The 26,359-nt window shown below is 43.7% G+C and overlaps 1 protein-coding gene across 1 annotated transcript in view; it reads left to right on the top strand.

Annotated features, from left to right (window-relative positions):
• The first annotated feature begins 825 nt into the window (after nt 1-825).
• DOK6 (docking protein 6) overlaps nt 826-26,359 on the top strand; it is a 724,151-nt gene continuing 698,617 nt past the window's right edge. Inside the window, exon 1 of the mRNA XM_033933725.1 lies at nt 826-959. Coding sequence (XP_033789616.1) covers nt 894-959 — 66 coding nt within the window. The 5' untranslated portion in view covers nt 826-893. The remainder of the gene's footprint in view (nt 960-26,359) is intronic.

Raw genomic sequence — 26,359 nt, forward strand, 5'->3', positions numbered from 1 at the left:
AGTTTGAGACCACTGCTTTAAAGCAAAGCAAGCTCATCTTTGAGTTGCACAAAATTAAGCCAAACGTATGCAAATCACTCCGAACTAGCTGTTGCCACGGACTACGTCCGAACCCAGCGTACCTTCGCCGCCGCTATTGCTCTCGGCATCCTTGCCCTGAAGGATGGCTCTAACTTTCCGCACGTGTCGAAATCTAAGGCGGTCTCTCTCTGGCTCCCGGTTTGAGCGTTTTTGGTGTGCCTCTGCGTTGCATAGATTTCCACGTCTGAATTTGGGGAAAAGTAGGCAAAAGAAAAGTCATCCCACAGTGAATCTGAAAACAAACAACCCTGAATGGGTGGGAGGGGAGGGGAGGGGGGGGGCGGAATCCACAAACTGTATCTACACATTATGCGACGCGGGTCTAGTTTCCAGGAGAGAAGACGCTAAAGCACATCGAGAGAGTTTTCAGGGGCTACAGCCGCGCGCTGGAACAGAAGCGCCCTTGAAAGCTGCCCCCGACCTCCTCGGCTAAGGAAAGAGAGGGGGGGGGACAATCCTCCGTATCCACCCGCCCCCATCCTCCTCCTTAGAGGCGCGAGAGGCTGCTTCGGAGAAGGAGAGCGGGGGAGGGACGCGGCTCCTGCTGCCGAGGAGGAGCTGGGGGAATAGGAAGGAGGTGCTGGTGCAGCAGGGGGGGGGGGGGAGCAGGAAGAAGTAAGCGGCAGGTTCCCCGGGCGGACGGTGCCCACCGCGCGCCCTCTCCGAAGCCCAGCCGCCGAGTTGACCGGGATAGACGGCCGGGGAGGTGCCTGAGGGGGGGGCAGGGGGGGACGCGCTGGCAGGAGCAGGCTGGATGCCAGGAGCTCAGCGGGAGCCGCTGGAGAAGGGGAAAGGGGCAGCTGGCGTTTGCCATGGCCTCCAACTTTAATGATATTGTCAAGCAAGGTTATGTGAAAATCCGGAGTAGGAAACTGGGGGTGAGTACATGTGGATTTTTTTTTTTTTCTTATCGTGAATTATATGAGTATTTCATATGCAGTTATAGATATTATTTTTTTTTAATGGTTCTAAAAATCACTGCACTACTGGACAAGCCGGTTGCCTGATATTTCCGCAGGTGCAAGGACTCTGCAGAGGTTGTGTAACTCGTCCAGAAACTGTAGGAGCTAAAGGCGGAAAAAAAAAAAACCCAACCTGCTGCCTTGCATTTGCCTGGCTTTTTTTTTTTTTTCTTTCTTTATAGCTAGGCTTGATAGTAAACACAGGAGGGGGAAAGTGGCGTTTTCTTCTCAGCCTTTTCCTCGCCCCTGTCAGAAAGCCAACGTGCTGCTGCTTCTCTCGCAGTTCAGCCTTTCATTGGTGCTGCGATTGCGATCGCTCCCTTCCAGTTCACAGTCCCGAAGTTTAGCGGCATATAAGAAAGAGAGATTGCATTAATAATGAAGATGAGGATGGGAGTAAATGAGTGTTTGATGTAATAATTGCGCGGTTCTTAGCGCGTTCCATGCAGTATTTATGATTTACCAATTGTATTGCATTATCAAAGTTTGAAAATCAATAAAGATTTAAACAAAAAAAGAGAGATTGTGTGTGTTGGGGGTGGTGGGGGGGCAGGGAGATTTCTGAAAGGACTAGCTGCTAGGCTGCTGTGTATAGCTAGAAATGACTTTGAAGAAGTGAGAGAAGTTAAAAAAAAATAAATCTAAACAGTCCCAAGGATTGTGGAATGAATCCTTCGCAAATGCTAAAACAAACCATGGGTGAATTATACCTGAACAACTGCTTGTTACAGTGTATGGGTGACACGGGGGGGGGGGGGCGAGGGGGGGAGGAGGGGGGAGTTGCTGAGCAAAGTATAAATCCAAAGATAATCCAAGATCCCCCGCCCTGCTTTTGTAGAAAACAAACCCGAAACTTCTTTAACTGTGCCTTAACAACGTTTGATTTAATTATTATTATTTAATATTCACTTCAGAAATAAAATGTGAAACCTGCATTTTCCTGCTTCATTTGAAACGGTAAAGATCGGAAGGCATTAGGGGGTGATGGATAGAACTCTTGCATGCTGGCATTTTGTAATGATTTTATTCCTTAATGCTTTGCTTCTGTTTCTGTGATTAATGAACTGAAGATAAGTTGAACTTTTTTTTTTTTTTTTTAATGGATTGCATATTTTTCGCACGTGTGGTGGAAAAGCACTGGTACAGTTCATTAGTAGTGCGTTACAGGAATTAGGAGCATGATTGACGGCGTTTATGCAAGAAGGTGGGGAGCTAAACTTGTTGATAAACTAGTAGGGTTAGACTCCCCAGGAAGTATGACCCTGCCTTTAACTGATTTCTGAGACAGTAAAGGCTGTGACATTAAATATATTTATAGTTATATGGGATCTAGGCTGCATTAAGGGGGCTGGACTGATATTATTATTATTACTTTTTTCTTCTTTCTTTTTTTATTTTGTTAATATGTTAGTATGTTAATAAATACTTAATATGGTGCTTTAGTTAGAGTGTGAACCTTTTTGGACAGATAGGGAAGTTTTTAAGCACCTAGTGTTAACCGCTTTAGAAACATAGAAAAAGACGGCAGATAAGCTTTGATCTGACAATTATTGTAAAATAAAGCAGCATATTAAATAAATTAAACATACATGCATACATACATACTTGGCTAAGGAAATAATGAATGGGTGTCAAGAACAAAGTGGGAAAACACTGGAGATTAATCATATTATAGGAGAAAGTTACTTCAGGACCCAGTACTTGGTGCAACTCATCTGGGATTTGGTACTGGGGCAATAAGGTAACTGGTGACATCTTGCTCTAACCAGGGCTGGCATTAGGGGTGGGCTAACAGGGCAGTGCCCTGGGATCCCATGTCACTAGAGGCCCCAAACCTGCCTGAGATTGACAAAGGGACAATCTGCAAGCAAACTTTGGGGGCTCCGCCCTAGCATCTGCCTTGGGCCCCGTCATGTCCAGCACCGACCTGGGCTCTAACTAGCGTCTACTGCAGGGGTAGGGAACTCCGGTCCTCGAGAGCCATATTCCAGTCAGGTTTTCAGGATTTCCCCAATGAATATGCATGAGATCTATTTGCATGCACTGCTTTCAATGCATATTCATTGGGGAAATCCTGAAAACCCGACTGGAATACGGCTCTCGAGGACCGGAGTTCCCTACCCCTGGTCTACTGTATGCTGCGCTGTCTGAAGGCCTTCTGTCAAATATTGTGTGCCATGTTCTTTAAAGCCACATATGAGAAAGTCATTGTGAAATCTGGAATTCTACAAGAATATAGAGGCTTATCATAGTTTACCATGCAGTGCTAATGTTTATTTTCCTGCAGGATGCCATGCTTGCTTACTTTCAACCTTGTTGTCTAGCACTGAAGGTATGAGAAATGTGATAAACTGACCTTTAGGGAATTTTTATTATCTTGACAGTGACCTTAAATCCAAAGGATCCACATCAAGCTTCAGTAACCCTGTTGGCCATGTAAACATTGCATAAATAATATAAAAGTATGCTTATTCATTTGTTAAATAACTGGTATATGAATAAAAATAGACATGACATAAACGGCCTAATTCTACGAGGGGGGTGCTGAAAAGTTGTCAGCCCAACCAAGAATATGGTTCAATCAATGATCTGAAACAATGTCAATGCATAGAATTTTGTTTCTGCAAATTGGCACTTAATGAAATAAGGTGGCACTCTTTTCCGCTACAAGGGCGAAATAATGCTTCAAATTTAGGAAGTTGGTTGGTTGGGCACATGCCCAATTTAATTCAATAACTCATCAGCATTGATAATGGGTGCTAATAATCAATTATTAGTGCAGCCTGGAGTGCTGAATGCTCTAACGCTCATAAGAATTCTGTGAGCGTCAGAGCCCCGTGGCTTAGTAAAAGAGGGCCTAAGTGTGATATTCAGCACTTATCCAGATACAATGAACCACATAAAGATAGGACTGCTTTATGTGGACATATTTATATGGTTATCTGAGCTGGTTAAGAGCGGAATAGTGCTACTTAATTGACTAAGTGCTGACTCCGCCCCCAGAATACCCACAAAATAGCCAGTTTTGGCTTAGGTGCTAAATGGGCATTTTCAATGGCACTATCTGGATAAGTGCCAATGAATATGCCCGGTTAGCCCTGAAGAAGCAATTTAAATGGCCAGAAGCCTAAATTCAATACACTTTGGCCCTGATTCTATAAACGGTGCCTAACAGCTCTGTGCTGCTCGGTGCGGTTGTCAATCAGTTGCTAGATGCTGTGAGTAGAATTGTGCCTAGGGGTGCTTAACTCAACTTAGGCGCCGGTATAGTAGACTGGGGTTTTCTTGGCTTAATGTACCAGCGGCTAAGGCAATTCATGCCCAAATTCTGCCCCTAACCACACCCACTTTTCAGGTAGACATGAGTAGGCACCGGTAGGTGTCTCGGTGTAGACACCTATATGGTGCTTACCGAGTTAGGCGTTAATTGTTTTTTAAATGGTGCAGATTGGACCAATTAAAAAATTATCCTGCCCCCCCCCTTTACAAAACCATGCAAGAAGTTTGAAGCAACAGCCAGTGTGCTGAATATTCTGCGCTGCCGCGCTGCTCATAGGAACTCCATGGCTGTCAGAGCAGCGCAGTGCATTCTGCATGCTTTCGGCACTATAAACCTCTTCCTCTTCTTCATGGGTCTTTATGCTCACTTTTGCTGCTTTATAATTTAGGGCAAGGTAGTATTTATAAATTTTCTTCTGTGAATTATCTGCTACTATGCAGAAGGAATAGGTCTGCAGAATATCAGACAGAGTAGCACGAGTTTAAAATGAAACTAGTTTCAAGTTTATTAGGATTTTATATACCGCCTATCAAGGTTATCTAAGCGTTTTTTTACAATCAGGTACTCAAGTATTTTCCCTCTCTGTCCCGGTGGGTTCACAATCTATCTAACATACCTGGAGCTTTGGAGGACTGAGTGACTTGCCCAGGGTCACTAGGAGCAGCGCGGGGTTTGAACCCACAACCCCAGGGTGCTGAGGCTGTAGATCCAACCACTGCACCACACACTCCTCCACTAGACAGGAAGTAAAGGAACACCAACTTAGTATTAAAGATTATGTTGTTGAAATTGTCTACCTGTAACTATCTATCTATCTATATTGAAACTGAATTTTGGTTTAGTCTATATTCTAAACTACCTAACCTCAGATTATACAGTATTTATGTAATCTCTAGACAGATATTACAACTAGAGAATGTCACGGGGACAAATTTTTCCCCGCCCCGCGGGGACTCATTTATCCGTCCCATCCCCGCAAGTTCTTTTCCTGTCCCTGCCTCATTCCTGCAAGCTCCATCCTCAACTGCACAAGCCTCAAACTCTTTAAAATCATAAATGTCTGAGGCTTGTGCACTTAAGGCAGAGCTTACAGGATTGGGTCAGGGACAGCAACAAAACTCACGGGGACGGGGAAATTGAGTTTCTGCGGGGATGGGAAAAAAATTTGTCCCCATGCCATTCACTAATTACAACTATACAGTATATTCTTTCCATACGTTGATTTAATTCTAAATCAGAATTCAGGATTACATCTAGGATTCTAGATGCATTTATAATTAATTCTTTCTTTCTTCGCCTAGAATTATACATGAAAACCATGTGGTCATTATAATTACATAATAAAAATAGAGAAGTATCTGATCATATTTATTTTCAAGTTTCAAGTTTATTAAAATTTTGATTTGAACGCAATATCAAACAATTCAATGCGTTTAACAATAGTAATTTTGGGGGGACAAATAACAACCATTTAAACAATAAAAACATACAATCTTATCTATAGTTATTTAAAGATACATAAGGAATAGAAGGATAAATTACATTTGTTTAAAATAAAATAACCAAAAGAAAAAACATTTAGGGAAAAACAACATCAGGAAGTATATTAAAAGGTTTTACAGAAACTTGGTCTAAAAGTAACTGGTTTGTTCTTTTTTTTTTTTTTTTTATGAAAGACTTGATCTAAAATGATAATAGAAAATTGAAGAGTTTATCTAATCTAGGTTTCATATGCATCTTTATAAAGATAGCTTTTTAGTTTGCTTTTAAATTTTCTAAGGAAGTTTCAGCGCGCAAAAAAATTGGAAGTTTGTTCCAAAGCTGGGATCAAAATTAGAAACTTTGGTTAGGATTATAAGGGCCAATACCCGGAATGATTTACCTGAACACGAGCGGCTCCTGTCAGATAACTGGTGGTGAGTGGGCCATCCCTGAATTTTCAACAGCATGTAACTGCCACAGAATTGGCCAGTTAGTACCAGGGTATTTTGGGGGTGGAGTCAGGGAAGAACCAGGAGTTATGAGGGTAATGGCTATATTCAGTGCCAGTGCCTGCTTAGCTAAGTAGGCAGGTGGGACCACACAAAGGGCAGTCTTATCCTTACACAGTTAGCTACGTGGGTAAAGTAATGAATATTGGCCCTGTTTAAGTCTAAGCTTAAGACTCATATATTTATCAAAGCCTTTGGATCTTGTGTGGCTTCCTTTGTTGCTTGACAGGATTTTGGGTTGTGACTTGAAAAGGTTCAAAGAAGAGTGACCAAGATGATAAAGGGCTTAGGGCTCCTCAGCTTGGAAAAGAGATGGCTGAGGGGAGATATGATTGAAGTCTACAAAATCCTGAGTGGAGTAGAACGGGTACAAGTGGATCAATTTTTCACTTTTTCAAAAATTACAAAGACTAGGTGACACTTGATGAAGTTACAGGGAAATACTTTTAAAACCAATAGGAGGAAATATTTTTTTTCACTTGGAGAATAAAGCTCTGGAACGCATTGCCAGAGGTTGTGGTAAGAGCGGATAGCGTAACTGGTTTTAAGAAAGATTTGGACAATTTCCTGGAGGAAAAGTCCATAGTCTGTTATTGAGAAAGACATGAAGGAAGCCACTGCTTGCCCTGGATTGGTAGCATGGAATGTTGCTACTCCTTGGATTTTTGCCAGGTACTAGTGATCTGAATTGGCCACCTTGAGGACGGGCTACTGGGCTTGATGGACCATTGGTCTGACCCATTAAGGCTATTCTTATGTTAACAATGTTGGTTTGTTTACCTCTGCCTTGGAAATGGGATGACTCAGCATAGCCATTTCAACACAGCCTTTTCAACGCGAGCTATTTTCATCTCTTAATATTAAGTCACCCTCTCAAAGTCAACCTTTTACCAAAGAAGTCTTCGCTCTGAACAACTTTCTGTTCCAATATAAAGGGAAACCTTACGATGCACCTGATTGCTCTGTGATGATGCCCCCCCTCCCTTTCAATCCTTGAAGTCACCAGATGATGTGGAGGCAGGAGAAGAAGACCGTGGGTGGGTGAAGGGAAAGGAAAGAAGCATCAATGGGGCGAAGGAGGGCTATTTCCCCCTCTCTTTCGAACCTTGTAGCTTCAGCATGGTAAGCGCTCACCATTACAATGGCCATGATGAAACAGCCATAGTTAAATGGTCATGCTGAACCGGGCTGGCTGAAACTGCCATGCTGAACTGGTTGTGCTGAACTCTCCATGCTGAGTCATGCAAGACCCCTCCCCCCCCCACACACTTTCACTCTGGCATCTCTAAGCTATTGCAGCCTTCTCCTCTTTCCTAATATGACAGTTCTTTTCTGATATCCTTTATGTATCTTTTATTTTTGTAAACTGCCTCTATGGTTCTTCTTAAGGCAGTGTGTCAAATCTAAATAAACTGTGACTGTATTGGCCATACCTATATAACTTCAAGACACCGCAGAAGATCTGGATAGCTGACAGCTATCTGCATTTAAATAATCACTGACTGCCACAGGGTGAATATTAACCCTGTAAATATTAATCTTTTTTTTTTTTTTGGGGGGTGTTATTGTTATTGTAGGGAGAGGGCGAAGAGGGCACTTGAAGACATATGGCAGCTTCTTTGGATTTTTGCTCAGTTAAAACCAGCTTCTCCTGGGATTTCTCCTCATTTTAATTCTCCTTCCATCTGCCCAACTCTTGCCATAACGATACTGTCAGAGAGTTATGGACCAATGGGTCACTCCAGAACCTTGCTCAAGTGTATCCCTAGTTAGCCAGTAGATGTTAGTGTCATGTGATGGCTGAGACTTCATTCCCCAGTATAATATAAATGTAGTGGTGTACCAAGGGGGGGGGGGGGCGGTCCGCCCCGGGTGCAGCCTTAGGGGGGTTGCACAGCCGGACTGGTCCGGAAAATTCCTGGGCTGCGACGGCACTCAGCGGCATCGGCGCCCCCCTTCCGCGACGGCACTCAGCGGCATCGGCGCCCCCCCTGCCCCGCGACAGCAGTCAAGTTCGGCCTCCTTCTCCCGGCATCAGCAGAACTTCAGATCGGCAACAGGTGATCAGTCAAAAGCTTCCCCTGACTCAGCTTCCTGTTTCCGCCCAGGCAGTTCAGTCAGGGGAAGCTTTTGACTGAGCACCTGTTTGCCGATCTGAAGTTCTGATGATGCCGGGAGAAAGAGGCTTAACTTGAGTGCTGTCATGGGGCAGAGGGGGCGCCGATGCTGCTGAGTGCCGTCGCGGAAGGGGGGGGCAACGATGCTGACCTTGCCGATCTTGTTGCCAAAATCGGAAAGGTGAGGGAGAAAGATGGGCCTGTGGTGGATGGAGAGATTGAGAGAAGGGGACAGATGATGGAAGTGGGGGAAAGAGAGAGAAGGGGTAGATGATGGAAGTGGAGAGAAGGGGGAGAGAGAAGAGGGCAGATGATGGAAGTGGGGAGAAGGGGCGGATGATGGAAGTGGGGAGAGAGAAGAGGGCAGATGATGGAAGGAGGGGGGAAGAGAGAGAAGGGGCAGATGATGGAAGTGGAGAGAAGGGGGAGAGAGAAGAGGGCAGATGATGGAAGTGGGGGAAAGAGAGAGAAGGGGCAGATGATGGAAGGAGGGGGAAGAGAGAGAAGGGGCAGATGATGGAAGCGGAGAGAAGGGGGAGAGAGAAGAGGGCAGATGATGGAAGTGGGGGAAAGAGAGAGAAGGGGCAGATGATGGAAGGAGGGGGGAAAGAGAGAGAAGGGGCAGATGATGGAAGTGGAGAGAAAGGGGAGAGAGAAGAGGGCAGATGATGGAAGTGGGGGGAAAAGAGAGAAGGGGCAGATAATGGAAGTGGGAATAAGGGGCAGATGATGGAAGTGAGGAGAGAGAAGAGGGCAGATGATGGAAGTGGGGGAAAGAGAGAAGAGGCAGATGATGGAAGTGGAGAGAAGGGAGAGAGAGAAGAGGGCAGAGGATGGAAGGAGGGGATAAATAAAAGGAGCGCACATGATGGGGGAAAAGGATTGAGTTAGGGAAATACTGGAGGGGGTGAGGGAAAGAGGTGGCGAGCTGTAGGTAGATAGTAAAAAAGGAAATTGATGAGAGGGTAGTAAGAACCTAATCTAGATGGATGCAGAAAATAAATTGAAAAGGAAAATGAGGGAAGAAAAGGATTGCAGAAAAGAAGTGTGGGAGAGGGTAGGAGAGGAGAAAGATGCCAGACCAATGGGGTGAAAGGAGAGATGGAAGGGGGGAGCATACAGTTTCTGGAAGGGGCATAGAAGGAGAGAAGATGCCATATAGGGGCAGAGAGATAGCAGACAGTGGATGGAAGGAAGAGAGTAACAAGAAGATGAGGAAAGCAGAAACCAGAGAAGACAAAGGTAGAACAAAAAATTTTCTATTTATTTGTTGCTTTAGGAGATATATGTCACTGTTTCTGTGGTGTTGCATTTTATGCAGAGTTCAGCTTCTTGCTGGTTCAATTTAACCTTTGTCTATGTATTTCTGTTTTATCCCCCCATTTACAAAACTGGAGCATTTTTTAGCGTCAGCCGTGGTGGTAGCAGCTCTGATGCTCAGAATTCTATGAGCGTCAGAGCTGTTACCCCCGTGGCTAAAATCCACACTACAGTTTTATAAAAGAGGGAGGGGTTAGTTTGTGATGACATATTCCATACTAGGCGAAGGTATTTTCTGTGTTCTGTGTGTTCGAAAGACATGGTTTTCTGTTAGGATTGACGGTGTAGGATTGATCTGTACTAGTCTGGCTTGTTTAGTTTTACAATGGGTGTATTGATGTTGTACTGCTCACTGCATATGTAAGATGCTGCCTTTTCCTAGGTACTCATGTGTGACGTGTGGTTTGTTACTAAAAATCATGTTTTTCGTACAGATGGGGGGGGGGTGCCAAAAAATGATGGCCCCGGGTGTCACATATGCTAGGTTCGCCACTGTATAAATGCTTTCTCCACAGAAACCTCAGACTTGGCTGCCCCAGTGAGCAAAATCTGTTCCCTGGAAGGCAACTAAGATTCTTCTGCTTCGAATAACAGCACTGACAATAAGCAATCAGATTGGCCCCTAAATACTAATTTTACATGACCTGATAACCTTCAGAGAACATGGCAGTCCTTAATAAACATGCAACCGCTAATACCCTCTTTCAAATGGAGGGGGATTTGTAATAGAATGCCATAACATTTAAATGAAATGTCGAGCTGATATGTCCTGAGGTAAAATATTTTATTTCCTTAATAAATTAAGCCAATTAATTCCCCTGCTAAATTGATTTCGCATTCTAGGCAAATATTTTCTTTTTCCCCTTTTAAAGCAGAGCAGTCCTAGGAGAGGCCAGGTGGCTAATGCCAGCTTTAATGCAACAACATGGCAGTAAAGTTTCTCCTACCCTCTAGGCAGAAGGCCAACACATTACAGAGAGCCCTCCAGCACGTCTGCTGTATTCATTCTTGTGTTATGATCCTTATAACCAAGTGATGCCTGGCAGAAGAAAATACCACCTGTGGTGTGATAGGAGGATGTTGAGCCTGACAAAATAGTGCCTTGTGATAGAAAGAAACTCTCTGATAATAAGGAAAATAAGAAGATAACTGTGAAAGGTGAAGTGAACTACTTTGTTTGCTGTGGATGACTTGATTATAATATGTAAATTGTCCCTTCAACTAATGAGCTCTCCTGCACCCACTTTATTATGAGTTCCTTTTATCAAACTATGGTAGAGCTTTTTACCATGGTTCAGCGAGGTAAGTGCTCTGACGCTTATTCAATTCCTATGAGTGTTGGAGCATTTACCTTGCCGGCCCACGGTTTGATTAAAGGAGCCCTATATTTGTTCAATAAAGCCTAACATTTTCTAGCTTGGACTTTTATGGTACATGTTATTACAAGGGCATAGGTAATTCTTGTGCGTGTAGTATGAACAAATGAAGATGATGTACTGGAGGTGACAATAATGGGATACTTTTTATAAAGGTTCTTTTTCACAAATATATGTCAGTATATGCATGTAAAATGGATCTTATACAATTATCCTACATAAAACATGTTTGCACTCAAATACCAGAAAATTGCATGCCTAAATTTCTGACTAGTGTTCAAATTTGCATACAAAACTTGTTGAATAAGATTTGTTTCATGTGTAACATAATAAGTTAATTGGATTTTATTGGCAGTATTGTATAAGCCAGTGGTCTCAAACTCACGGCCCGGGAGCCACATGCGGCCTGCCAGGTACTATTTTGAGGCCCTTGGTATGTTTTTATCATAATCACAAAAGTAAAATAAAAGTTACTTGATCATATGTCTCTTTAGCTATAAATGACAATATTATTATTAAGACTTAGCCAAAAGTAAAGCTTTATAAACTATGCAAAATTGTCATTTCTTTAACAAGACATTAACTATTTTTTCGAGGCCCTCCAAGTACCTACAAATCCAAAATGTGGCCCTGCAAAGGGTTTGAGTTTGAGACCACTGGTATAAGCTGTAAGCTCAATTCCAGAGTGCAAAAATCCATGGGATGGTGGATGTGGGAGGAGCATGGGAGGCCAAGGGCATGTTAGGTAGTTACCTCTTGTGGGTTATAGAATACTAGTATTTTGCTGGCATATACGTTTGCATCTAAAGTTGGGTGCATAAATGTGAACTTATGCTAGCATTCCATAGGTACCCTGTACGAAGGTGGCTTGAAAGGTTTGGTAAAAATGCAAGTTAAACAACATAGAGCTCCTTTTAATAAGCTGTGCTAGCGGTTTTAGCATGTGCTTAGTGTGCACTGCAACGCTAGACGCTAATGCCTCCATTGAGCTGGCGTTAATCTGCAGCGTGCGCTAAACACGCTACCGCAGCTTAGTAAAAGGAGCCCATAGTCTCCATCGAGGGATATACACTTAGTCCAGCGAGTTTCCAGTTTTTTCATATCGTAGGAAAAATAGTTTAGAAAAAAACCTGGAAACTCACTAGACTAAGGGCCAGATTCTATAAACAGTGTCTAAATGCACCTACATTGTAGGCGCTGCGCAGCATGGTAGTCAATCAACCATTAAGCATGGTTTATAGAATCACGCTTAAGCGGACTTAGGTGCATAAGCGGACTTAGGTGTCACTAGTGAACAGGGCTCACTTGGCATCCTAGACATAGGCTTTGCTCCATTAGAGCAGATCGGCACCGGTCCACGGACCGGCGGTTGAAGAACACTGATCTAGAGTACATATGCCTGCCTGCAACCAATGCTTCCAGAGGATTTTAGACTCGCCGATTTGTATCTTGGAGTTTAACCATAGGGATTGACATGTAGATTGTTGTTTTGGAGTAGGAATTAAGGTATTGATAAATTTTAATGTATTTTAGGTGAATTATTATTATTATATTTATTTTTAATTTTGCAATTATTTATTTTTCAATTGTTTATTGATGTTAATGTTTTTGATTACTCTAGTTTGTTCCTTATATTCTGTAGATTCCTGAAGCAGGCAGCAGGGCCAAAACACATAAAATAAAGAAATTGAGCATCCAATGTCGCCTTTGCTGTTTTTCTTGCCTTTCTACCTTGAGAACTTCCATATCTTGAGCTCTTTTCTCCACTGTTCCATCAAATTTCTTTATGGCCTCAAGAAGCATTTGGAGGGGCACCACTGAACTAGAAGTCGAATCTCCAGCTTCTAAGATGTCAGCTTTCTTGCCCAGGCCCATTAAGGAAGAATCACAGCTGTCATCAAGTCTTGATGAGACCATGTCGGCCCTCACAGGGCTTACTGATAGATCCCTCATTTTTGCTAGGCATGGTGGAGGACTAGCCAACGAGGGAGAAAGAGACACATCATGCCCCAGTGAAGTGAACACTCCTTCATTCACTTCTAAAGCAGGGTCCTCACCCTGAACACTCTGAGACTTTGCTGAATGATGTTCCAAAGCCTGAACTATTGGCTTTATCAGGGATGATACCATGGTCAGTGGTGGAAAGGCCTTGATCGTTCTCTTCCTATACCCACAACACTGCTAGGCCCCAATCAACTAGCATCCATATACACAACTCACACTGAGAAAAATTATAAAAGAAGTGAAAAAAACCCCTCAGTTCAACTTCATTGTTTTAAAAAAAAAACCTTCCACTTTTCAAAAACACTTCCAATCAAAGCTAATCACAGTGTCCAATCCAAGTGAAATGTGAAAAGTAAGAAACAGCACACCTAGCTGCAATCTTAACTCAACCGGGATTATTGAGCAACACCACCGCTGCATAATGCAGTCCCGAAGTACTACTGCCACAGTCACCCGACGGTGAAATTGCTGTCTCACAAAGCTGCGTCAGGGATTGAATCCTACTGCCACACATCTAAACTTGAAACAACACATCCAAACTTGTAGAGCAATTCAGTATACACCATGCAAAAATGATCCAAATGACTGGAGCTCAAGGTTCCCCAACTCAACCATAACCCTTCCCCTCAAATCACAAATCAGAACCTTGGAATACAGCTGCAGCAGACTCAGTACTTATTCTAATCCCTCAAATCCCAACAGCCTTCAAGAGCTGCTTTTATCATTTGCAACAACTATGCTGGCTCTCTCCTTATATTGAGAAGGCAAGTCTTGTCACAGTAGAATGTTTTTACAGAGATCAAGTCAAAAAGATGTAAATTTCCTCTTACTCAATGAAACTTAATAAGAAAAAAATGAAATTATTATGGTTGGATACCCCTTTACCATTTTTATGTTGGAATCATCCCTGAAAGTATTCAATGTCTTTTTGGATACATATCTGACAATGGAAGGGCACATTAGTGCACTACTGATAAGTATTATGACTTATAAGAAAATATTTTTGAAGGATCATTATAAGATCATTATTCCAGCATTAATCCTCTCACATTTTGACTATTATAGTTTTTTTATACATAGGTACCCAAGAGAGTTGTTGAAATGGTTACAAACACTTCAAAATACTGCTGCTCAGCTGACTTGTAATGCACTTAAATTTAATAGATTGACCCCTTTGAGAGACTTACATTGGATTCCAATAAGAGTACATATACAGTAGAATTTAAACTGTGTATTTTGTTTTTTAGAATTTTATTTGGTTTGGCTTCTAGTTACATGACATCTTTGATCATTCAGCTGCCTACAAATAGAAAGTTCTGATTCACTTTATATAATTTTTCTGTCAGAATATGGAATTATATCTAAGACCAAACTTCAATCGTTTTTTGCATCAAGCTGTTATATATTGGGATTCTTTACCACTGGTTATTGGGGGGGGGGGGCAACCCTCAATGTATTATATTTACAGTCATATTTTTAAAGCACTTAGACACACAAAGTTCTATAGGTTACTATGGTAGTTTGTGTGTCTAAGTGCTTTGAAAATAAGCCCTGTACTTAATGGCTAGTTTCTTAAATTGTAATCTGCTCTGAACTATGTCATAGGATAGTAGTGGACTATACATATTATATTGGATTGGATTGAAAATCTACCACTTTCCCCAATTCAGAGAAACAGACACCCCCCGCAAAAAAAAAAAAAAAAAAGTTTATATAGTATAGACTGCACATCTGTGAGTTATCCTCAGTGAGACTTTCCTTCACAATAACATGCACCCTGAGAACAATATTCAGCCTGGTAGCCAACATATAAATAAAGATGAACAGTTTTTCCATTTAAAGTTATGCAGATTTTCAGCAAAACTATTCGTTAAAGTGTGAATTTTGAAAATGCCAGCAACCCTTTACATGGATAATTCTTCTTTCTATTTCTTCATTCAAATTTCAATAAATAATTTATCTGGTGAGCAACAGAATCTCTCTGCTCAGTGGATACATTTTATACCTGCCCTTCATCTTGTCTAAAGCATACCCTGACTTTAAAGGAATAATTTTGGCTGTTTAGTGACTCAGATTGCCAAGGTTTGGCACATAAATGCTCATCTTATTTTTAAATTACTGACATAGTTGACATCAGTATATACAGTAAGTACTTTTGAATATTGATTCCACTATGGATTACCGTATTTTCGCGGATATAACGCGCACCATTGTAAAACGCGCACAGGGGTATAGCGCGCAGAAATCACGATGATATGTACAAAAACTTTTCTATACCGCGCTCAGGCATATAACGCGCATGCTGCCCGACTCTCCTCTGGCCACCCCGACTCTCCTTTCGCTCTCCCCGACTCTCCTCTGGCCACCCCGACTCTCCTTTCGCCCTCCCCGACTCTCATCTGGTTGCCCCGACTCACCCTGACTTTCGGTGCACTGCCCCGACTCTCCTCTGGTTGCCCCGACTCACCGTTCACCCGCCCTGACTTTCGGTGCACTGCCCCGCCTCTCCGTGCCTGTCCCCCTTGAAGTCCTGTCCCCCCTTGAAGGTCTGCCTGTCCCCCCTTGAAGGTCTGCCTGTCCCCCCTTGAAGTCCTGTCCCCCTTGAAGGTCTGCCTGTCCCCCTTGAAGATCTGCCTGTCCCCCCTTGAAGTCCTGTCCCCATCCTGAAAGCCTGATGCCCCCCCTCGACGTCCGATTCTTCTCCCCCCTCGGCAGGACCACTCGCACCCCCACCCCGAAGGACCGCCGACTCCCCGACAATATTGGGCCAGGAGGGAGCCCAAATCCTCCTGGCCACGGCGACCCCCTAACCCCACCCCGCACTACATTACGGGCAGGAGGGATCCCAGGCCCTCCTGCCCTCGACGCAAACCCCCTCCCCCCAACGACCGCCCCCCCCCCAAGAACCTCCGCCCGTCCCCCAGCCGACCCGCGACCCCCCTGGCCGACCCCCACGACACCCCCACCCGCCTTCCCCGTACTTTGTGTAGTTGGGCCAGAAGGGAGCCCAAACCCTCCTGGCCACGGCGACCCCCTAACCCCACCCCGCACTACATTACGGGCAGGAGGGATCCCAGGCCCTCCTGCCCTCGACGCAAACCCCCCTCCCTCCAACGACCGCCCCCCCCCCAAGAACCTCCGACCGACCCGCGACCCCCCTGGCCGACCCCCCCACCCCCCTTCCCCGTACCTTTGGAAGTTGGCCGGACAGACGGGAGCCAAACCCGCCTGTCCGGCAGGCAGCCAACGAAGGAATGAGGCCGGATTGGCCCATCCGTCCTAAAGCTCCGCCTACTGGTGGGGCCTAAGGCGCGTGGGCCAATCAGAATAGGCCCTGGAGCCTTAGGTCCCACCTGGGGGCGCGGCCTGAGACACATGGTCGGGTTTGGCCCATGTGCCTCAGGCCGCGCCCCCAGGTGGGACCTAAGGCTCCAGGGCCTATTCTGATTGGCCCACGCGCCTTAGGCCCCACCAGTAGGCGGAGCTTTAGGACGGATGGGCCAATCCGGCCTCATTCCTTCGTTGGCTGCCTGCCGGACAGGCGGGTTTGGCTCCCGTCTGTCCGGCCAACTTCCAAAGGTACGGGGAAGGGGGGTGGGGGGGTCGGCCAGGGGGGTCGCGGGTCGGTCGGAGGTTCTTGGGGGGGGGCGGTCGTTGGAGGGAGGGGGGTTTGCGTCGAGGGCAGGAGGGCCTGGGATCCCTCCTGCCCGTAATGTAGTGCGGGGTGGGGTTAGGGGGTCGCCGTGGCCAGGAGGGTTTGGGCTCCCTTCTGGCCCAACTACACAAAGTACGGGGAAGGCGGGTGGGGGTGTCGTGGGGGTCGGCCAGGGGGGTCGCGGGTCGGCTGGGGGACGGGCGGAGGTTCTTGGGGGGGGGCGGTCGTTGGGGGGAGGGGGTTTGCGTCGAGGGCAGGAGGGCCTGGGATCCCTCCTGCCCGTAATGTAGTGCGGGGTGGGGTTAGGGGGTCGCCGTGGCCAGGAGGGTTTGGGCTCCCTCCTGGCCCGATATTGTTGGGGAGTCGGCGGTCCTTCGGGGTGAGGGTGCGAGTGGTCCTGCCGGGGGGGGGGATGTATCGGACGTCGGGGAGTCGGCCGGGCAAGAGGGCTTGGGCTCCCTCTTGCTCCGATCGTGGATGCGGGTGGGAGCGCGTGCGAGCGGTCGTTCGGGGTGGGGGTGCGAGCGGTCCTGCTGGGGGGGTGAATCGGGCGTCGGGCGGGGTGGGAACTATGTTTAAAAACTTTTGTATACCGCGCTCAGGCATATAACGCGCGAGGGGTATGCGCGGTACGTAAAATCACGTATAACGCGCGCGTTATATCCGCGAAAATACGGTACTCCCACAGTAAATTGAGATCGATATGCAAAGCAGTCTAATAGAGCATAAGAGGCACCTGCCTGGTTTGATTGCTTACGTGGCATTATCTGCTGTTATTCAGCAACCAGGGCCAGCTTAACCAGTAGATCAGGTGAGACACTAACCTAAGGCACAGGTGATAAAGGGTAACAAAATCACAAACCAGCATCTCTTCCTTTCTATGTACAAACCAGCATCTCTTCCCCTCTATGGACAAGGAAACAGAGATGCCCAACTATAGGACACACAGCTGAACATAAAAATAGCTTTACTGGGTCAGACCAATGGTCCATCTAGCCCGGTAGTCCATCATCATGGTGGCCAATCCAGGTCACGAGTACCTGGCAAAAACCCAAAAAGTAGCATCATTCCATGCTACCGACCCCAGTAGCCTGTCCTCACAGTGGCCAATCCAGATCACTAGTACCTGGCAAAAACCTCAAGAGTAGCAATATTCCATACTACCGATCCAGGGCAAGCAGTGGCTTCCCCCATGTTTGTCTTGATAACATACTATGGACTTTCCCTCCAAGAAATTATCCAAACTTTCTTAAAACCAGCTACATTAACCGCTTTTACCACAACCTCTGGCAACGCGTTCTAGAGCTTAACTATTCTCTGAGTGAAAAAAAATATTTCCTCCTTTTGGTTTTAAAAGTATTTCCCTGTAACTTCTGATCAGGTTGCTATCTGGAAGCTGGATCTGCATTGAGGCCACCATGACATTGAGGCTGTGGCGGCTGGATTTGGAGGCAGTCCGGCTGATTCACAGGGTCCATGGCAACACCACGACCCTGGGGAAAGAGGCATAGAAGAACACACGTCAGGATGCTGTGGCGCAAAACAAAAGGGGGGGACCCGTTCTTGAAAAAGCCTTTGGGCGAAACTGGTTGAACCTTAAGGTCCTTCCCGAGGTTTAAAAAAAGAATGAAGAAATAGCTAAAGCTAAGTACAAAAGTTTTAAAGTTGTGTAAGAAAAGTTTATCGATTTGCACAAAACATAAAATATAGAGCACAAGCACTTAAAAAAAACCTAAGGTCTGATGATGAATAAAAGCCAGAAAGAGAAACAAGCCTTCAAATAATTTGGCTGGTGGTTAGCTGGAACTGAAGACCATAGAGGTACTTAGAAAGGTATTATCTTAAAAAAAAAAAGATCACTTAGAAATTAGGCACTTTGAAGTTTATTATATGCCATTGTGGATTGATGGTGTATATTACATAGACAATGTCATAAACAACATTGGACTATTTTAATACATTAATTAAGCAAAGCACATGAAAAAAATCTATACAGTATATTGCATACAAAACCTATATATACCGCGTATCAACAAGGAATCCAAGAGAAAAAAACAAGAAACCGGCGTGGCTCACTGTTGAGGTGAAGGAAGTGATCAGAGACAAGAAAACCTTGTTTAAGGAATGGAAAAGGTCAAGAACGGACGAAAACTGGAATAAGCACAAAAAACATCAACGCAGGTGCCATAAGGCGATAAAAGGACCCAAAAGAGACTATGAGGAAAAAATAGCCAAGGAGGTGAAAAACTTCAAGCCATTCTTTCGATATATCAAGGAGAAATGACCAGCAAGGGAAGTGATGGGACCATTGGATGACCATGGAATAAAGAGAGTGCTAAAAGAGGACAAAGCAATCGCCAACAAACTGAACACATATTTTGCATCTGTATTTACCGAAGAGGATATGCACAGCATACCAGAACCCATCAGGCTATATGCTGGAAACGAAGATGGGAAACTGACAGCGTTAACGGTCAGTCTAGAATAGGTATGCAGGCAGATAGATAGGCTTAAGAGCGATAAATCCCTGGGACCGGATCGCATCCATCCGAGGGTCATCAAGGAACTGAAAGGGACTATAGTGGAACTGCTTCAACTAGTAGCCAACCTGTTGATCAAATTGGGAAAGATTCCGGAGGACTGGAAAGTGGCGAATGTTACGCTGATCTTCAAAAAAGGTTCAAGGGGGGACCCAGGAAACTACAAACCAGTGAGTCTGACCTCGGTACTGGGAAAGATGGTAGAGGCGCTGATCACCTTGATGGACACGGGCTGATGAGGACCAGCCAGCACGGATTCAGCAAAGGCAGATCTTGTTTGACAAACTTGCTGCACTTCGAGGGAGTAAACAGGCAGATAGACAAGGGCGACCCGGTAAACATTGCATATCTGGATTTTCAGAAGGTGTTTGACAAGGTTCCGCATGAATGACTACTTTGGAAAATTGCGAGCCATGGAATCGAGGGTGAAATACTCACGTGGATTAAAAACTGGCTGGAGCATAGGAAACAGAGAGTGGAGGTAAATGGACAATACTTGGACTGGAAGAGTGTCACCAGTGGGGTGCCGCAGGGCTCGGTGCTTGGACCCGTGCTCTTCAACATCTTTATAAATGATCTGGACATTGGTACGACAGGTGAGGTGATTAAATTTGCTGATGTTACAAAGTTATTCAAAGTACTGAAGACACAGGGGGATTGAGAAGATCTGCAACATGACATAATCAGGCTCGAGAAATGGGCATCGATATGGCAGATGAGGTTAGAAACATAGAAACATAGAAAAAAGCGGCAGAAAAGGGCTATAGCCCACCAAGTCTGCCCATTCCAAGTATCCCTCCCCCCTGAGTTTACTCCCTTAAAAATCCCACGTGAGTATCCCATTTTCTCTTAAAATCCGTCACGCTGCTGGCCTCTATCACCTGTTCCAATGATCCACCACTCTTTCGGTGAAGAAGTACTTCCTGGAGTCGCCATGAAACTTCCCTCCCCTGACTTTCAGCGGATGCCCTCTGGTGGTCGAGGGTCCCATGAGCCAGAAGATATCCTCTTCTGACTCGATGCGTCCCGTGATGTACTTATACGTTTCAATCATATCTCCCCGTTCTCTTCTTTCCTCAAGTGAGTACAGCCGCAATTTCTTTAGTCTTTCTTCATACGTGAGATCCCTGAGCCCCAAGACCATCCTGGTGACCGTTCGCTGCACCGATTCGATCCTCAGCACGTCCTTTCGGTAGTGTGGTCTCCAAAACTGAACACAGTACTCCAAGTGAGGCCTCACCATGGCTCTGTACAACGGCATCATAACTTCAGGTCTCCTGCTGACAAAACCTCTGCGGATACATCCCATCATTTGTCTTGCCCTGGAGGTAGCCTTCTCCACTTGATTGGCAACCTTCATGTCCTCACTAATGATCACTCCTAGATCGCGTTCCGCCGTGGTCCTAACCAAGGTCTCACCATTTAGTACATAAGTTCTGCGCGGGTTTCTCTTACCCAGGTGCATTATCTTGCATTTTTTAGCATTGAAGCCTAGCTGCCAAGTAGTCGACCATTGTTCCAGAAGCAGTAGGTCGTGTGTCATATCATCAGGTAATAAGCTTCTGCCTACTATGTTGCAAAGTTTGGCGTCGTCGGTGAACAGTGATACCCTTCCTCTAAGTCCCTGCGTCATATCTCTTATGAATAAGTTGAATAGAATCGGTTCAACATGGTTAAGTGTAAAGTGATGCATGTCGGGAACAAAAATCTCATGCACGAATACAGGATGTCTGGGCTGGTACTTGGAGAGACCTCCAGGAAAGAGACTTGGGAGTTCTGATCGACAAGTCGATGAAGCTGTCCATGCGCGGCGGCGGCGAAAAGGGCAGAATGCTAGGAATGATAAAGAAAGGGATCACGAACAGATCGGAGAAGGTTATCATGCCGCTGTACCAGAACTGGTCACCATACATGAAGAAGGACACGGTACTACTCGAAAGGGTTCAGAGAAGAACAACTAAAATGGTTAAGGGGCAGGAGGAGTTTCCGTACAGTGAGAGTTTAGAGAAACGGTGCCTCTTCTTTCTCAAAAAGAGGAGATTGAGAGGGGACATGATCGAAACATTCAAGATACCGAAGGGAATAGACTTAGTAGATAAAGACAGATTGTTCACCCTCTCCAAGGTAGGGCGAATGAGATGGCACTCTCTAAAATTGAAAGGGGATAGATTCCGTACGAACATAGGTAACTGACCTATACAATCTTAGCCCTCAACAAATGATCTTTAGAACTGTTATTCACTAACTCTGAACTTTGTTTATTACTTGATCTGTAATACCTTTTAATCACTGTAAACTGCATAGAACTTCACGGTCCTGCGGTATATAAACTGTTATTATTATTATTAACATAAGGAAGTTCTTCTTCACTCAAAGAGGGGTAGAAAACTGGAATTCTTTCCCGGAGTCTATCATAGGGGGAAACACCCTCCAGGGATTCAAGACAAAGTTGGACAAGTTCCTGCTCAACTGGAAAGTATGCAGGTGAGGCTGGGCTCATTTAGAGCACTGGCCTTTGACCTAGGGGCTGCCGCGTGAGCGGAGTGCTGGGCACGATGGACCACTGGTTTGATCCAGCAGCGGCAATTCTTATGTTCTTCTGTTCTTCTATTTTTTGTGTGTAAAGAGGACTCCTCTTTGATAATAATTGAAAAAGATGTTAAATAATGCATTACTTAAACAAAGCACATGATAAAATGTATTGGATATTAAACTTCATTCCCAAAGTTTAAGAAAATAAGAAGAGAAACCCTACTCACAGTGACTGTAGCTCAGAGCAAGTAGACATGTCTGATGCACAATCTTGACATCATCAATATGCACCTAGATGGCAGAATGTCACTAAAAAATAATAGGAACTCCTGTCTAAAAGGAAGCTCCTATGATTCAGTGGTTAAAGGCACTTCTTCCATCTTCCACAGAACATGGATTTAAATTCACATAACCTCTCTCCCTCCCCCCCAGTACCTTAACAGCTTCTTTTTGGTCTCATAAGAAAGTATGGATTGTGGACTTTGCCATTTACATTTACACTCTGCCCTTTTCAGGGTCCAGAGGGAAACATATTTTTACCCTGAGATGGCTATGATCTCCTAAGGTATCATCTCACATGACAGGAACATCTGCCTAAAAGGAAGCACATGTGGCTCAATGGTTAAAGGCATGGATTCAAATCCCTAATATGGTCAGGTATCCCAGCATATGTTCCTATTTTTTTGTGACAATCTGCCATCTAGGTGCACATTGATGATGTCAAGATTGTGCATCAAACCATGACATAGAGGCTGTGGCAGCTAGATGTATCTACTTGTTCTGAGCCACAGCTATTGTGTGTAGGATTTCTCTTCTTATTTTTTTTAAACTTTGGGAATTAAATTTAGTATGCAATATGTTTTATCATGTGCTTTGCTTGAGTAATGCATTATTAAACTTCATTTTCCATTATTATCAACAACAAAAAATGGAAGGTTTAGTATATATATATATATATATATTTATTTTTTTTCATTTGTATTAATTGAGGAACACTGAGGCCAAAAGAGGAAATGGGACAAGTGTTGAAGGTACATGTTTGATAGTTATCCTAGAGAAATGACTGCTTGGCTTTTGAATTGACATATAGTTTAATATCTGTGTGTGTGTGGTGCAGTGGTTAGAGCTACAGCTTCACTATCCTGAGGTTGTGGGTTCAAACCCTTCACCGTTCCTTGTGACCTGGGTAAGTCACTTAATCACCTTGAGCCCACCAGGACAGAAGGGAAATATGATAAAGTACTGAATATAAATAATTAAAAGACAAATAAATATAATAGTGGTGGTTCTGTAAAATTGGGCTGCCTTCTGCATGCCATTTTAATGTAAAAACAGCATAAAATCATTGTTCTAATGACATCATAATGCAATAAGACATCAGTGGGATGCCTAAAAGACGACTCTATAAAGCACGCGCTTAAATTTTCTGAGTTCCTCTGAGTGCGATTCTCTATTGTATGTCTATGCTTAATAAAATCACGCTCAGCGTTCTGCTGCTGGACATCTAAATGAAGCCTAACTTTTAGATGTCCTTTACAGAATTTGACCCTGAATCTTTTAAAAGGATGAATTATGCTCTAGTCTGTTGTAGGAAAAATGAAATGAAATCTGATTTACTTTATCATACATCTAATGTTCCTCAGATATTGGGATACGGTGAGTTTTATGAGGGTGAATAAGAGTGTTATACTGAAACAGTAATTTGCCTCAACCCTGACGAAGTACTGATATATGAATTTATGTCTGGAGGGGTATAGCTAATCTTTTCAAGGAAACTTAGATAAGTTATTTATGAAAAAATCTTTTGAAAATTATATTATTAGAAATTGAAAATATATATAATATAAATGAAGAAAAATATTTGGGATCAATGAAGAATTTAGCTGTACGAGGCAAATCCTGTTGGTTCAAATGACATTCTGAAGATCCTGTTAAACTGCAATGATTTAGTTTGCTAAGACTGCATGAAATATGTTGATATAGTACATTGTTCTAATATAAATATTAGTCATGCTTACTTTTTGTATGATTTCTGTATTATACTGGTAATAGAAACATGATGGCAGATAAAGGCCAAATAGCCCATCCAGTCTGCTCATCCGCAGTAACCATTATCTCTTCCTGTTTCTAAGAGATCACATGTGCCTATCACAGGCTTTCTTGAATTCAGACACAGTCTCTGTCTCCACCACTTCTTCCGGGAGACTGTTCGATGCATCTACCACTCTTTTTGTAAAAAAATATTTCCTTAGATTACTCCTGCGCCTGTCACCTCTTAACTTCATCCTATGCCCTCTCATTCCAGAACTTCCTTTCAAATGAAAGAGACTCAATTTACGTGCATTTAAATCACGTAGGTATTTAAACATCTCTAGAATAATGATAATAATAACAAAACAAAACAGAAAAAAATGTTATTAGCCAAGTGGTGGGAATACCCACTGAAAAACCATTTCACTCAAGTGGAGAAAAAGCCTCAACTCAATTTCTTATACAGACGGCAACCCAATGAGTTTTTTAGCTGTTCTTGTTATGTATCATAGGCAAAAAATCTCCACAATTACTCAAAAATGCAATTTTTCAAAACCGTAACAATTCCCACCACTGTGCACAGGTAAAAGGAAAAAGAACTAGAGACAAAATTTCACTTATCTTCACAGATGTCATCAATAAGAACAGAAACCGCGATCAGACGCGTTGATGTTCAGCATTGAAATGAAGATAAAGAACAGATCTTCATGTCCAACAAGGCTCTTGTTTCGCCAACAAGTGGCTGCTTCAGGGAAACTCCAGTTCTCTTCTACTCCGTTCACAATTTGACTTCAGAATGGTGCCCAGATTATCGCTCCATGCCTCATGACGTCACTTCCGCCGGAAACCACGCTCTGAAAAACAACAAAACAAAAAACTAATAAAACGCGTACCATTCAATTTTTTTGATTAAGTCAATTGGGCCAAATGGTATCCAGAAAATAAATGGATCTTTCTTCACTCTGGTACAACATAGGGCTACTTTTACGAAGCCGCGGTAGCGGTTTAACACGCATAATAGCGTGCGCTAAACCGCCAGCTGCACTAGCCGCTACCGTCTCCTCTTGAGCAGGCAGTAGTTTTTTGGCTAGCACGGGGGTAGCACGTGATTAAAAGTCATGCGCGTTAAAGCCGCTACCGCGGCTTCGTAAAAGGAGCCCATAGTTTTCACATCCACCCTTTGTGATTTCACTGGTATGTGATCTAATATAAAACAACAAAACTCCTCAAAGGAATGTCCTTTCTATGATACATAATAAAAACGGCTAAAAAACTCATTGGGTTGCCGTCTGTATATGAAGTTGAGTTGAGGCTTTTTCTCCACTTGAGGTATTCCCACCACTGGGCTAATAACATTTTTTCAGTTTTGTTTTGATGTAAACATCTCTATCATATCTCCCCTCTGCCACCTTTCTTCCAAAGTATACAGATTGAGATCTTTAATAATAATAATAATTTTATTTCTTATATACCGCTATACCCTAAGTTCAAAGCGGTTTACAATGAGAGTCGTGCTGAGAGAGCAAGCAGTGTTTACAATAGGACACATATGTTTACAACAAGATACATATGTTTGGAGCAGGATACAAGCTTTTGGAATCAGAAATCTAGGATACATAAGCTTTGGGATAAGATATCTAAGATGCATAGGCTTGGGACCAGAAGTCTTGGATACAATATCTTTGGAATAAGATATCTCAGATACATAGGCTTGGAACAGGGTACATCTGGATGTGAACAAGAAATTTACAATGTGAGTAAGATTTTTACAAGATATTTACAATGTGAATAAGATACAGGGTATTACCATGTGAAAGATACAGGAAGATTTTACAAGATACAGGATAATACGATTTGAAAGATAAAAGAGATCAACGCTGTTTACAGTCTGTCCCCATACGTCTTATGATGAAGACCATGCACCATTTTAGTAGCCTTCCTCAGGACCAACGCCATCCTTTTTATATCTTTTTGAAGGTGCGGTCTCCAGAATTGTACACAGTATTCTAAATGAGGCCTCACCAAAGTCTTATACAGGGGCATCAATACCTCCTTTTTCATACTAGACATATGCACCCTAGCATTTTTCTAGCTTTTCAACCTGTTTGGCCATCTTAAGATCATCAAATAGAATCACATCCAAGTCCCGGTCTTCTGTCATGCACATAAGTTTTTCACCCCCTAAACTGTACCATTCCCTTGAGTTTTTGCTGCCCAAATGTATGACCTTGTATTCCTTAGCATTAAATTTTAGCTGCCAAATGTCAGACCATTCTTCAAGCTTTGCCAGGTCTTTCTTCATGTTATTCACACCATCTGGTCTATTGCAGATTTTGGTATCATCCACAAAGAGGCAAATCATACCCAACAGCCCTTCAGAAATATCATTTATAAAAATGTTATAAAGAACAGGCCCAAGAACAGAACCTTGAGGCACACCACTGGTTTATGTTTAGTAAAAACTTTCTAT

Source organism: Geotrypetes seraphini, chromosome 2 (assembly GCF_902459505.1).
Source record: "Geotrypetes seraphini chromosome 2, aGeoSer1.1, whole genome shotgun sequence".
NCBI lineage: Eukaryota > Metazoa > Chordata > Amphibia > Gymnophiona > Dermophiidae > Geotrypetes > Geotrypetes seraphini.